Here is a 15,299-nt window from a genome sequence, read left to right on the forward strand (position 1 = left end):
GGCTTAAGGATTTCCATGAAATTAAGTAGAAGGTGTATATAAAGGGTGTGTTAGAGGAGTGTCACTTCTGCTGCTACTTCTTTAAGGTTGCTATGTTTACCTGGAGAAGCTCTCTGCTTTGGCCAATCAGCAGCTGAGGAGACCTATATAAGACCACTCCTTCCGGACACAGGTGCCGACTATTTGTTTACTACTCCTGATTTGGCTTCATTGCTAATTGTATCCGTTGCTTCATATTGACCCCTTGGCTTGTTCTCAGATTTCCTTTTGTCTCCTGATTCTGCTTGTCATATTTGGATTTGTGACCCTTGGCTCATTTCCCGGGTTTCGTATTTGTTTCCTGATTTGGTCTCTGACAGCCTTTCCTGATACTGTCCCGTGCTGGGAGCTGACTATTAACCCTATAATCTGGTAGATGAGAACGGAGATCTTGTTGGTTGTCGTTACATACAAGGAAGTCAGTTTCTCCATGTTTATACTCCGTCCCCATTAGAGTGTAAGCTCCTTTGATCAGGGCCATCTCTCGCTCAGCCTCTTGTTCTTCTCCTTTATTGTAGTCAGTGGTTATTTCTCTGCTCTCCTAATTGTACAATACTCATATATACTGTAGATGTGTTATCATATAGATATTTTCTCCATGTAGAGGTGACTAGATGAGCGCCACTATTCTTGTATGATGATGTAATTCTCCATGGACGTCTAGTCACTAGTGCATAACATAGCCATGTCACAAAGGCCATGGTGGCGCTGGCACAGTCCACTTGGCCAGGGAGACTTCCCAGCTCTTTCAGGAGTCTGGTAGGTTTCCCCTTATTTCGGGAGCCTCCTGGATGTATCAGAAGAATTGGTAGGTATAGGTTATGCTTAGACAGGCTGCCCTGCATCATCGGGCCCCACAGCTCACAAATGAGAACCTCTTATAACAGAAAGGTTCACACCAGGGCTTGTATTCCGCAGCGCTTTTCTCTCCGCATTTTCTTCCCTTTTCGAGCGGAAACCGGGCTGAAAACCGACAGACCCCATTATAGTCTATGGGGTCCACGGGTAACTGATTTTTTTTAAGCGGATTATGTTTCCCCAAGTAAACCCCCCTGCTCTCGAATAGAAAACTGAACGCAGGTGTGAGCCTAGAGGAACATTGAGGAAACCCAGTTTTCATGTCCAAGCCTTGAATTTCCCTATTATTATTGCACCAATTGTTCGATCGTACGTTATTATGCCTAAGTGACTTCATGTAGCGACGTTACTGCGGAACTTACATTAACTTGACTCATTCCAGCTTAACAAGTAAAACTGTAACTGTCGCTACACCACATCGTATCCCACCGCATTTATACAAAGCTACATAAACAGGCACGTCCCCGTTATGTCACGTATACTACTGTATATATCCATGGATACGCTGATATGTATCTTCTGTCATGTGTACACACATTAGTGCTGCAGTTTATTCATTTTATTTTTTCAGTATCTGAGGAAGGTTGCATTGTGACAACCGAAACGTCAATATTTGTTTGGCTTGTCTACCTCAATGAAAGTGTACAAAGCCTTCAACCACATATTATGGAGTGCCAGGTTATCTCTATCGTACTCCAAATGTAAATCTGCTGCGTAATAAAGAATATATATACATACGTGTCCGGATACAGCAGCCCTACTAAAGGTATATAGATGTAGTGGAAATCACAGACGAGATCAGTGCCGTTAGAAAGATGTAACCTGCTACCAAGTCATGGACACATATAGAGATTGGCACCAGGGTCAAGGTATACCAGGACACAACATGTAAAAAAGATGACAATCCCTCAAAGTGGCCCATAAGGATAGTGCGTGAAGTGATAGTCCTGAAGAAGACGGCAGTATGAAAGTCTCCGAATGTGCAAAAATTGTAGAAATTTCTCGGTTCATGGTATATGCAATATTGAAGGCTATAACTGTTTTCACTTAGTTTTTTCAAATAATTTTCGGTGATAAATAGGTTTTTATTTCATTTCTCTTTTTACATATAACAGAGCACCACATAACGCCAACATATTCCACAGCACTTTACAAATTGTAAGGTTCAAGCACAGACAAAATAAGACAATATAGATTAATAATTAAATTCACACAATGGGACTGAGGGCCCCTCCATGCAAAAATTTACAATCTATGAGGGAGAGCGGCTGACACAAGAGGTAGCAGGGGCAGGATAGGAGTGTTGGGGGAGTACACACTCCAAATTAAAACAAAATGGCTAATGAGCTCGGAGGAGACAAGGATATGCATACTCAGATGCTGTATATAAAAGTATTCTGACATTTATTACATGTTACTTAGCTTATATAGAGGAATAATGGCTGTATGTTAATTTAGGCATAATAAACTACATCACATGGAAATATGAATTATCATTGGTCAGAGTACAGAATTGGCGTTTACAAATGATAAATACGTGCATAAGCAATACATGAGTTAATACATGATTGTCCGTGTCCACCATTTTAGCTTCTAATCATGCTAGCACAGTCTGCCAAAATGGATGCTGTGACCTTCAAGGTTTCATGTTAGTGGATGCTACATGAAACAAGAGATTAGAACTGGTTTCATATCTTGTGGACATTCTGTGTCTTGTTACAGGACATGATATACTTATGGACATTCTAAGAGCAGAATTGCAACTCTGAAGGTTTAAGCAGGCTACATGAGAGACAACTTGTTATATAATGAAGAATATAGAACAAAATGGAGTATGTAGACCAAGATGGCGGAAAACTAATCTCTCTCTTTTTACACAGATACTTTTCCCCTCACAAGAGGAAGCATTACTTATACAGTGTACCAGCAATAATGGGGGAGTGAAGAGAGGAGGCTTAGTTTTAGGAATTCTAACTGCAGAAGGATTTACGGTAGAGAATTCCAGAGATATCCTTCCACACAGTGGCGTAACTAGGAATGGTGGGGACCCGTGGCGAACTTTTGATATGGGCCCCCAACCGACACCGACGACCTCGACCGACCCCCTCCTCTGCACTCTATTATGTCCCATAGTGGCCCCTTCACACAGTATTATGTCCCTTAGTGGCCCCTGCACACAGTATTATGTATTATTATCTTTTCAGACCCCAGAGTATAATAATCAGAGACCCGGGGGAATAAAAACATAAAAAATTACTGTTTCTTACCTGTCCCCCGGCTCCTACGCTGTCTCCTCCGCCGCCGTCCGTCTTCTATGACATCGGACGTCACATGACCCTGGAAGTAGGCCGGGTTCATGTGACGTCAGAGAACTAGGAAGGAGGCCTGGCAGGATCGTGGAGAGGTAAGTAACAGTGTTTGTTACGTTCCCTTACCTCTCCCGGTCCGCCGATCATTATACTTGGGGGTCTGCAAAGACCCCCCGAGTATAATGATAGTATTTGTGGGGCCCACGGTGTCACTTACCGATCCCAGCCCAGCCAGGATCGGCAAGTAAATAGGGCCCGTAGCGTCCTATTAAAAAAAAAACGCAGCAGTAGCGGCTGTCACCGGGCCCCCTAATGGCCCGGGCCCTGTGGCAGCTGCCTCTGCGGTAGTTACGCCACTGCTTCCACGGTCAGAAAGAAAAGCCTTAAAGCCCACCATTATCGCTGGGTGGTGACGAACGCCCCCCAATGTTACTGTACCTGGTATTACTCACAGCCCAGCAATGTCACTAAGCTGTAAAGCCCGTCCTTCTGACAGCGGAGAGATCCGAAACAAACAGCACCGATATCTCCGGCACTAGGACGCGTACCGGGAAAGCTTTCCAGCAGTATGTAATACCGCACATCACATGAGTACATGAAAGATCCTCTTTACTAACCAAAGTTTCAGAATTTATGGTTTTAAAAGCTGCAATTTTAATAAATTTACTCTTATTTTTGTATTTTTTTTGATAATGTAGTTTTAATGTTTAGTCATTCTATGTTTTTTCTTTTTCTCCTATCCAGTAAAATGAGGCAACCCGTCTGTTTTTTCGCATAATTTCTATTTTTCCGATTATTTCTCCCTTTTTTTTTTTCAGTAACACAAACCACTAGTAAAATGTTGTTTTTTTTTTATTGCCTTTTCTCCTTATTCTGGTAATTTTTGTGCAGGTGACTATTCGGACTCCATCACAATACAGCGAGGGTCCGGCCTATAGAGACAGTCTCACCGCCCATGTCTGTAGTGAACCACTTACTTACTCCAAGAATCTCTGTCAGACACTTCACCTCGGCCGCGCAGACTTGTATGAAGACGACGGGAAGACGTTTATTTCCAGGCACAATCCACAGCAGGTGAGGAGAGAAATCTAAGATGGCTGACAGACAACACATAACAGGAGGAAGAGAGGAGCTAATACAGCAGAGACTGACTACAGGGGCAGAGAAGGGACAAAACTAGCACAAAGCAAACTCCTCTAGCACCAATAATATCTATAGGACAACGAACATCAATCTCCAACCACAGGACATGACAGTGATAGTTTTGTGTCATTGGGCCTAGAACCTGTCACGTGGGTGCGGTAATGGCGTTTATTTTTCTAATAATATATTATTACACATTGTGTCCTTATAAGGTGACATGAACATATATGTTATACATGAGCCCAGTCACAGGAGGTATATACAGCCTCCTAGTACTCACTGCTGGCCTCATATGACTTCTCTAGGACCCAGTAGCTCCTGAAGTTCCTCTGTCACTTGGCTATCACAGGAGGGCGCCACAAGATGGCGGCTTCTATGGCTGTATACATAGAACTCACAGGCACAGATTTATTAAAACTGTCTTAGTCACCCATAGCAACCAATCACAGTGAAGCTTTCATTTTGTATTTTGTTCCTGAAAGATAAAAGCTGAGCTGTGATTGGTTGCTATGGGAAACTAATGCAGTTTTGCATTTACACCGTTTTAATAAATCTGCCATCAAGTACCAAGGAGTTCAGTTCACCACCGTCACAGCGACTGGACATGGAGAACAAGGCCGCAGGCTGGGAGCAGAACACAGGCCGGGCCGAGGTGACCGCAGCAGGACTGAAGCACAAAGACAGCGTCAGAATCAGAGAACACGATAGGTGGGGATTGTATCGGGAGCAGTGATCACTCTCAGCTGTGCGCTCTGTAGAGGAAAGAGTTAAAATAACCTTCTATAAGGATCTACAAGTCCAGTAAGGGTAAGTTCACAAGGGGTTTTTTGGTTCGGGACTTGAGGCACTGCACCAACATCCAGTCGCGCACTCCACTTCGGATTAGGCCCAATGAATGGGCCTAATCGGGAGGAGGGAGTCTCTTCAGGTCGAATCGCGAGGCGAATTGGCCTGAAGAATTAGCACCTCACTTCTCCGGAAAAAGCTCCTGAGCGGCTCCCTTTGATTTCAATGGGAGCCGTCTTCTTGGTCAGGATTTTGAGGCGAATACAGCCTCAAAATCCTGACCAAAAACCCTGTATGAACTTACTCTATGACGATATTTACACCGGTAGGTTTTTGTCTGAAGTATTAGAAGCCAAAACCAGGAATGGAATAAACAAAGTGGAGGAGTAACGTTGATGTATACGCTTCTTACTAAATTTGGCGCATCTCACTGCAGACCCTCAGTTATTAGGACAGCAGAACTAATAAATGAGTATAGTGTGGGGATAAGTTGTAGATGAGTAAGTATACCAGTGGTCAGACCCCCACCCACCACTAGATGAGCTGCTGATCCATTCATTTCTATGGAGTTCCTGGACATAACTGAGCGCTGGACTCGCCAATCTCAGTGGCATAAAACTGAATACAGCTGCAGTACGTGGCCGGGTACGAGGGGATCCTGTTCTTGTGATCAGTGGGGGGTCCCAGAAGGGGAGAGGGGATCTTTTTGATTTGCCTGTTACATCAGTTTTTATGATTTCCTGTATAGGGGTGAGATTGCGCTAATCCTTTTTCCTAAAGTCACCTCTAGGGGGAGCTCAGGAGCTTACTGTGTGGAGTTATACATTTAAGCTCCACCTAGTGGTGGCTGTAGGAAGAATGTATCTGTATCTCTATTCAGGGGTTTTGGCTCTGTATTAGAAAATGGAGTTTACAATGTCCTCTTGCAGTATTATGTCCGGTGGCCGCCTCTAGCCCAGTGTTTTCTAAGGTTTTCAGGCTTATATTTACAGGTGACATCTGTCAAACAAACTTGTTTCACTTGTAAAATTAGAAAAAAACACAAATCACCATTTTCATTATTATCTTCGTCATTTCATGAATTCATTAAGTGTGAATGTGGTCATATCTGTAAGTACAAGGAGGTGAAAGAGGGTATGTTCACACGGTGGAAACTAAATTCCGCCATGTGAACTTCCGAGTGGCTAGCCGCGACAGGATGCAGTGCATCGGCATTCAGTCGTGGCATTCTGCTACTGACTTGGTCTGGATGAGAGGGCCAAATCAGGAGGGAGTCTTGCACCGCGGACGCCGCAGCTGTCTCAGGCACTGAATCCACAGGAAGAAGGGGCATCTCGCTTCTTTTTCCTGCTAGCGGAAAAAAAGCGAGCAACTCCCATTCAAATGAATAGGAGCCTTTTTTGCAGGCGGATTTTGTGTCAAAATCTGCTTGCAAAAAGCTCTGTATGAATTAGCCCTTACACTCTATGTCTGATGGATCCTCACAGCCCCCGCCCCAATATCTTTAGAGAACCTTCCCATACATATGACACGCGCCTCCTGCGATTGGTTATTTAACGTTGACGTCAAAAGTAGGCGGTGGTCACATTAATGTGACTGGACTGTGTACATATCGGTAAAACCGATATGTAAGCGAGCCTCTCCGTGCACCCTGGGTGTTCCCCAAGCCATTGTGCATTCCCCCCCCCCCCCCCCCCCCCCGCATTATACCTTTGTAACACCCCCTTCTTTCCTTGAGCTCCAAGATCCCCTCCTCCTCCTTAGGTGTAACCACTTCCATTCTCTGTAGTCTTGATCCCTGCGTTTGAAATCTCACCATGTACAGCAAAGATTCCTTCTGAGCGTTACTGAACATACCAAGATCGCCATTTGTGCGCTTTCTTCCATTGTCCACGATGGAAGGTGATTACACCTACGGAGAAGGAGGGCATCTTAGAGCACAAGCAAAGGAGGGGGCGTTACAAAGTTATGACGCGGGGGGGGGAGGGGGGTTGCACGATGGCTTGTAGAACGCCCAAGGTGCACGGAGAGGTTCATTTGCCTATTCAGGTATATCACTGTCTAAAAACACGATTTCCAAATGATAGAGCCCTTTAAGTGTGAATGTGGTCATATCTGTAATTACGAGGAGGTGAATTACACTCTGTGTCTCTGATGGACCCTCACAGCCCCCGCCCCAATATCTTTATAGAACCTCCATCTAAATAAAATACAGCATGAAGGGGCTCGGTGAAGGTGTCAGTGAAGGTGTGTAAGTGTCTGATGGGGTCACACAGCTCATAGAAGGACAACTGCCCGGCCTCATAATCCAGACAGATCCTCAATCTATTACTGGAGATCTGCTGAGGTAACTCGATCTCATCATCGTCATGTCTCACTGAATACTGATTATTACACCACCACCCTCCACATAAACACCAGGACTTGTTATTATCTCCAATGTCTGACTGATGCCCCCTCCTGTCTATACTGGGATAACACATCCCCACCATCCACCCTCTTGTTCCCCTGATCTCCACATCCCAGTAATGTCGTCCTGAGGTAAATCGCCTGATACTTATCACCTGAGGACACTGGAATCTCTCTGCTGATTCTGAATGAAACGGTCCTCTTTTTGACCATGTTGCAGTTTTCAGGTCGTCTGATATTTGGATATTATTACCAGCCGTGTTTACATCCAGTAATATGTCTGCAGGACCCTGCCCATAGATCCCTCCCTCTCTCGCAGCCGTTACCGTCCCCCCAACACCCCCAGTCCTGACTATTACACCATCACCCCCATATTCTGTACCTGACACAGGTAAATCTTGGGTGTGACTGGGCAGAGATCGGGCGCTGGGGGATTGTGGCCTCATTTCCTCTGGTTTTGCGGGTGAGATGGTCTGTAGATATGTCATTATATCAGAGAGACCTGCATGTAACATTCCTGTAATTCCATCCACATCTACATCATGTGTCTTATCATGTCCCCCTGTGTCCTCATCACCTCCCCCCTCCTCAGGATCACACAAGTCACCTGTTTCTGGATCCTGTAAGACAGTCAGTGGATCAGTCATGTTACACAGCTCCTCAATGTGCCGCATCTTCATGGACAGCTCGGACTTCTTTATTTCCAGCTTCTGGATTACATCAGACAGTGACAATGACCGCTGCTCCTCCTGCCTGGAGATCTCACTCAGGACCTTCTTCTCCAGGTCGTCCAGTCGTCTCCTGATGTCTATAAACAGGGCAGTGACTCTCTCGGCTTCTCCTGATGCTTTCTCTTGAGCTTTTCTCCTGCTCTCCTCCAGATTCTGGACTCTTTCATCAGTCTCCTCTGTTTTTGTCATCAGTTTCTGGAGAACATTCCTCAGTTTCTTCTTCTCTGAGGCCTCATCTAGAGACTCCATCTTATGTCCATTATGTTCTCCAATCAGACAGCAGGACACACAGATACAAGCAGCTTTCTTAGTACAGTAATATTCCAGGACCTTCTTATGGACAGAACATTTCCTCTTCTCCAGGTTGGTGCTGGGATCAGTTAGGACGTGTTCTGGTGACTTGCTGTGGACTCTCAGATGGTTATCACACAGAGAAGCTTCACACATCAGACAGGACTTCACAGCAGGTACAGGAGAGTGAATACAGTAAGTGCAGCAGATCCCGGTGATCTCCTCCTGATGGCGCTCAGTAGACAGGACACGTTCTACTATGTTACATAGAGTTATATTCCTCAGCAATACAGGACGATCCTGAAACTCTTCTCTACATTCAGGACAGGAATAAACTCCAGACTCGTCCTGTGTATTCAGGACCTGATCAATACAGACCCGGCAGAAGTTGTGTCCACATCTCAGGATTACAGGATCGGTATAAATGGTCAGACAGATGGAGCAGAGCAGCTCGTCTCTCACATCAGCAGACGCCATGGCTTCAGGATTTACAAGAAACGAAACTAAAAGTATCTTACAGGGCGTGTTCCAGCACATAAGACATTACACAACCTGCAGTGAGAGCTGACTATTAACTCTATAATCTGCTAGATGGGAACTGAGGTCTTGTCTTTGATTATAGGGATGCAAGTGGGTTTCTCCATATTTATACTTGGTCCCAATTAGAGTGTAAGCTCCTTTGGTCAGGGCCATCTCTCTCAGCCTCCTGTATTGTAGTCAGTGGTTATTTCTCTGCTCTCTTAATTGTACAATACTGTAATATATAGATATGTGTTGATTTAGAGCGTGTAATAGAAGTATAAGGTCTCCCTTTATATTTTCTATTGCGTTTTTAACCCTTCATTGGTTTGGCTCAGAAAAACGTAGCAAAATCTGCAACAACAAAGACAGCTTGTCCGCAATGTGGGGCCTTAGACCTCATGAAGTGACGCCATGTGTTCTTTAATTGCTGATCAGTCTTTGATTCATATATAAATAATCTAATGGAATCCAGCCTGAGGCCAGGGCCCCATGTGCCGTAATCGCAGCGCAAAAGCGCAGCGAAAAGAACCGCGGTAGAAACGCACTGCGGTTCTTTTTGCAGCGCTTTCAACAGAAAGTTCACATAGTTTTCCTCCCCTTTGCTTGCACTGTAAAACGCCGCGATTTTTCCCAAAGCGTTTCTGCTGCGGGCAAATCGTGGCATTTACGTCCCGTGGGGCCCCGGCCTTACCCGCACATCAGTCAGAAGCCTCCCGTTGCAATCACACCGGCTTTTAAGAAGTAATTCACCAATTCTCAGTGCATTAAAAAACATTACAATAAATGCAGCAGAAACAAGAAAGGCCTCAAATTTTGAAAAACAACATCAGCATTACAGAAATGACATAAAATATCAGAAGTCATTTTTCTTGTAACTTTTTAAAAATTACTTATTCAAGAAAGAACTATTTACAGAAACACCAACTAACAACTGACACAAGGTTGACACTAGTACCTGGCTCTCTACCACTCAGGTTGGCTAATGATTCCGAACGACAGAGAGCTGGACTGCTAAAGGAGTTGTTATACTCAGAAACCAGCAGACCCCATTAACTATAATACGGTATGCCAGGTGTCCACCATTTCAAAACCGAAAGCAGCAGAGAAAAAGTTCTCTGTGTATAAAACTGTCAAGGCTCCTAGGAACCTATCTATAAAACATAGTGTATGACGGGGGCGTGGCCTAGGACATGGCGCTGTAAAGACGTGGTCTCCCTGAGCTCCCGGACCCCGTCGGCAACTTACCTCTCTCCACCGGTCCTACCGCTTCTCTGCCTCTTGCCTCACGATGGTCCGACGGGTGGGCCGAAAGACCTCCACTCCGGCCCGCTTGGAACCTCCGATAGCGAGGTTTCTTCTCGCAGCGGCCTCCTCCAGCTCTCCGGCGGGGACATCCAAAATGGCGCCAGCGCGCGCCTCCGACCTGCAGCCTGAAGCTCCGGCTCCCTCCTCGCTCCGTCTGACAGTGTCGGCTCCAGCTCCGGACCTGTCCGGCTCCTCTCCTGCCTCTGCTCGGCTCTCCCCTGGCATGGGGACTCCTGGGGCTGCTGCTGACAAGGTAGGCCTGGCTCCTGAGACTGTCTGCCCTGACCGCATGGCGGCCCCCCTCCCCCAATCACTCTCCACTGTGCCTGGCCCTGGCTGTCCCTGGACACTCCACGCTGACCCTGTGTCCCAGTGCAGTGGTATGCCTCAGGATCATGGCTCCCCTCTCCCTCTGGACTCTGCTGGACTGCCTCCCCCCCGGGCCCTTTCCTCAGTTTTGGCTCATGACCCAGATGATCCACTGGCCCAGGTTTTGGCCCCCCAGGCCTCCTCCACTCTGCCTGCAGTTCTCCCTCCTGGGACCCCTCCTGGGTCTGTCTCCCTAACTCTGCAATCCTCCCTATCCTCCTGGGCTGACCCCCAAAGGCCTCAGCGACCCCCGGATTGTGATATGGATTTTTCTTCTACTCCGGCAGCCCTCCGGGCCCCTGTGGACTCTGATTCCTCTGGCTCTTCCTCACATGCCTCCCTGTCTCAGGGACGACCTAAACGCCCTAAGTTATCGGATGTCTTGGAATTGCTTCGTGCTATGCCTACTAAACGAGACATCGAGGCTATGGTGCGCAGAGTGGAGGAGAAACAAGACAAGATTCTGTCGGGGTTCAAGGCGGACTTGCACACCCTTTCGTCTTCTGTCACGTCCCAACAGCAACGCACGGATTCTATCGATCAACGTCTCCTTGCAGTGGAGGACTCTCTATCTGCTCAACGCATGTTTAATCGCCATCTTATCCTGCAAGTAGACGATCAGGAGAATCGGGGTCGCCGGAACAACATTAAACTGAGAGGCATCCCCGATGCTGTTGCTTCCAAAGAGCTTCGCTCTATTGCAGTTTCGGTTTTCAACACCGTTCTGTCCCGACCAATGGATACAGAAATCAATATCGATAGGATCCACCGGGTGCTTGGACCTAAAAGAACCTCCTCCTCTGACCCTCGGGATGTCCTATGCCGGGTGCATTTTTATAAAGAGAAAGAGGACATTCTTCAGGCGGCATGGCGCCATGGTCCGGTTCCGTTTCTGGATGGCTCTATTTCCTTACTCCCTGATGTTTCCCGCCGCACTCTGGCGATGCGGCGCCTGCTGAAGCCTACTCTTCGTAAAATCCTGGACTCTGGAGCTACTTATCGCTGGGGTCACCCCTTTCATCTCCTGATCTGCCGAAATGGCGCTAACTTTGCTTTGCATTCCCCTGACCAGGTGGAGGATCTCGCCCATTTTCTGGACATCTCCGATTTAACTTTGCCGGACTGGCTGGAGTTCCCTCTTCCGCCCCCTTCTTCTGCTGCTGGCCCTTCCTCACCCCCACTGCCCCGTCAGGGACGCCGTGGGAGGGACCCCTTGGGGGCCCCCCTGGAGAACGTTTCATCTGAGCCGATGGTCTAGACTGTGCTGGGCCCTCCGAGGCCGCCTAACTTCTATTGTTTTATGCTCTTTTGTATTTTTTCGTTAGTGTCTCTATGTCTACCCTGTTATTTGCTCCCTATGTCCGGTTTTGCGCCCTGGGGGTGCAAGGGGTGGATTCCTGTCCCCCCCTTCCCCCTAGCTGTACGCTGTTTTGCCTGCCTTCCTTCTTGCCCCCCGGCCGACCAGGGTTGCTCCATGTATGCTTTCCCTACGCCGTGGTCTCTGCCTGTTGAGGCTTCGTTGTACGGTGACCTGTTTTGGGAACCCTTATTGTGTTTGCCCTTTCCACGGGGCGCCAGGATTGGCCGGGGGGTGGGCTGTTTGTTCTCCGCAATTGTGGCTGGCCTCTTCAGCTGGCTTTCCATTGCGACCCCCGTTGTTTTCTCAATTGTTGCCGTGTTGCCGATGTGGGAATGGGTGGCTCTGTGTTTTGAGTTACCTCTCCCCCATCTAGTTAGGTTTAGCGGCTCTCTGGGTGCACTCTGCGGCGTGCCCCTGAGACCTGCTCTAGTGGGTTTTTTCCCACCGATTGGTGTTTTCCCGAGCTTGGATTAGCTAAGCTCGGTCTTAGCAGTTGTTTGCTTTTTTGTCCTCTTGTTTCTGTTTGTCTGTCTGCTTTTTTCCCTTGTCTCTCCCAGTTCTTCCTCCCTTTCCCCCTCCCCCTGCCCATTCCTCCCACCCCTCCTCCCTGGTCCCCTCCTCCCTCATCTGCTCCCTCCCTCGCCTTCCTTCCTCTCCCTTCCTCCTGGGGGCGGTCCCGGGCCCCCTGCCATGGATTCTTTAACCTTCTCCTCCATTAATGTGAATGGGCTTAATACTCCTGAAAAGAGGTCCTCCCTTTTGCGATTGCTTTGGAGTAAGAGAACGGCTGTGGCTTTCGTGCAGGAAACACACTTCAGGGAGGGTTCTGTCCCCTCTCTCTCCTCTTTCAGATACCCTGACGTATACCATAGCTGCTTTTCGGAATCCAAGTCTAGGGGAGTTAGCATTTTAGTGGGGCGTTCGGTGGCTTGGAAGTATCGAGCAGCTCTTTCAGACACTTCGGGTAGGTTCCTGTTTGTTAAGGGGGAGCTGGCGGGAACCTTTTTTACCTTCGCTAATCTTTACCTTCCCAACTCGGATCAGATTGGTTCCCTGGAGCGCATCTTGGATAGGCTTTCCGATTTTGCTGAAGGGACCCTTTTGGTTGGAGGAGATTTCAATCTAGCTTTAGACCCCGCCCTGGATGTCTCTCGTGGTGTGTCGTACATGTCTTCTCGTGCCTTATGCCGGGTCCGTAAGCTTCTTCATTCTCATCAACTGATTGATGCTTGGCGCACGATCCATCCGGATGGTAGGGACTACTCATTTTATTCGCACCCCCGAGATGTCTACTCGAGATTGGACTATTTTTTCGTCCGTCATTCGGATGTCCCATTGCTTCGGGGTTCCGTGATCGACCCTATCACTTTCTCTGATCACGCGATGGTCCATGTTGAATTGTCGTCCCCCTTGAGGAGGCCTAGATCTTGGCAGTGGCGCCTCAATGAGTCGCTTCTTCAGGATGTCCCGACTTCCCTGGCAGTCACTTCTGCTCTGGAACTCTATTTCAAGGAGAATAACACACCTGACACCTCCCCTGTTATGCTTTGGGCGGCTCATAAATGTGTTATCAGAGGGGTGTTGGTCCAACATGGTTCTCGCTTGAAAAAGGAGAGGTCTAGGGATCTTGCTGCTCTGATAGCCGATGTGGTCTCTCTGGAGCAGTCTCATAAGCGCTCGCATGCGCCTGATGTTCGCGCTGCTCTTCTTCTGGCCCGCAGGAAATTGCGTGAGAGACTCGACGTTCGCACCCGTCGCCTCTTAGCTAGGGGGCGCCAACATTTTTATGAGTACGGTAACAAGTGCAGCAGAACGTTAGCCCGTTCCCTTCGGGAACAACGCTCGCGTAACTTTGTCCCCCTCGTCGCTGGGCCCTCGGGTACGCGCCTCACGGATCCGAATCGCATCGCGGAGGAGTTTGCTAACTTTTACCGGCGCCTCTATAATTTATCTCCCCACTCCGAGGTTCCTTCGTGTCCCCCGGTCCTCCCGTTGATTGATAGGTACATACGTGAATCGGGTCTACCTCGTCTTTCGGAGGAAGTGCTGGCGTCCCTGGAAGCCCCTATTTCTGGTGAGGAGGTTGCGCAGGCCCTTGGTTCTATGCAGCCTAGTAAGGCCCCCGGCCCGGATGGCTTCCCCGCCGCTTACTATAAAAAGTTTGCGCCTTTGCTCTTGGGCCCCCTGACGGGTGCCATTAATGCGGTTTCTGATGGTGCGCCATTACCCCCAGACATGTCCAGGGCCCACATCACGGTCATACATAAGGAGGGTAAGGACCCCTCCTTGTGCTCCAGCTATAGACCCATCTCCCTCCTTAATGTTGATCTAAAGGTTTTTTCCAAGGTCCTGGCCACGCGCTTGGCTCCCCTCCTTCTTGACCTAGTGGATTCGGACCAGGTTGGTTTTATCCCCTCTAGAGAGGCCAGAGACAATACTGTTAAGGTCCTTAATGTTGTTCATTTCGCCCGCTCCCGCAATCGCCCGCTATGTCTTCTCTCCACTGATGCGGAGAAGGCATTTGACCGGGTAGGTTGGCCCTTCCTCTTCGCGGTGCTGGACCATATTGGCCTTGGCCCCTCTATGAAGACTTGGATTTCCTCATTGTATACTGACCCCTCCGCTTCCACGAGAGTCAATGGGTTCTTGTCCTCCCCTTTTCCGATCCGAAATGGCACTCGCCAGGGCTGTCCGCTCTCCCCCTTGATTTTTGTCCTCACTCTGGAGCCCCTTCTCCGGACACTCAGAGCTAACCCTGCCTTATTAGGTGTTGAGATGGGGGGCAGACATGTGAAAATAGCGGCTTATGCAGACGATCTTTTGTTCTTTCTGCGCGACCCCTCGGCCTCGCTTCCGGTCCTGATGTCGGAGTTGGAGGTGTTCTCCCGTTTGGCTAATTTTAAAATTAATTTCCAAAAATCGGAGGCGCTTGACGTCTCGCTCCCCCCGGGCCTCAGGGCATCTCTTGCCCTTGCTTTCCCTTTCCGTTGGTCTCACACTGCCATAAAATATCTCGGTGTTTGGATCCCTAGTTCCCTTGACGAACTCTTCTCTCTTAATTATCTGCCGCTTCTTAGGACGGTCCGCCTTGATCTGAAAAAGTGGTCCAGGGGCACTTATACTTGGTTCGGCCGATGTGCCATCTATAAAATGAATGTCATGCCCAGATTTCTGTAT

At 48.2% G+C, this 15,299-nt stretch overlaps 1 protein-coding gene across 1 annotated transcript; it reads right to left on the reverse strand.

Annotated features, from left to right (window-relative positions):
- Positions 1-7,274: 7,274 nt before the first annotated feature.
- LOC142204093 (E3 ubiquitin/ISG15 ligase TRIM25-like) lies at positions 7,275-9,108 on the reverse strand. The gene is made up of 2 exons (XM_075275354.1): positions 8,011-9,108; positions 7,275-7,845 (listed from the first exon to the last, which is right to left on the reverse strand). The coding sequence occupies exons 1-2, from the start codon at positions 9,101-9,103 to the stop codon at positions 7,298-7,300; spliced, it is 1,641 nt and encodes a 546-aa protein (XP_075131455.1). The 5' UTR covers positions 9,104-9,108; the 3' UTR covers positions 7,275-7,297.
- Positions 9,109-15,299: the final 6,191 nt, after the last annotated feature.

Source organism: Leptodactylus fuscus, chromosome 5, assembly GCF_031893055.1.
Source record: "Leptodactylus fuscus isolate aLepFus1 chromosome 5, aLepFus1.hap2, whole genome shotgun sequence".
Lineage (NCBI taxonomy): Eukaryota > Metazoa > Chordata > Amphibia > Anura > Leptodactylidae > Leptodactylus > Leptodactylus fuscus.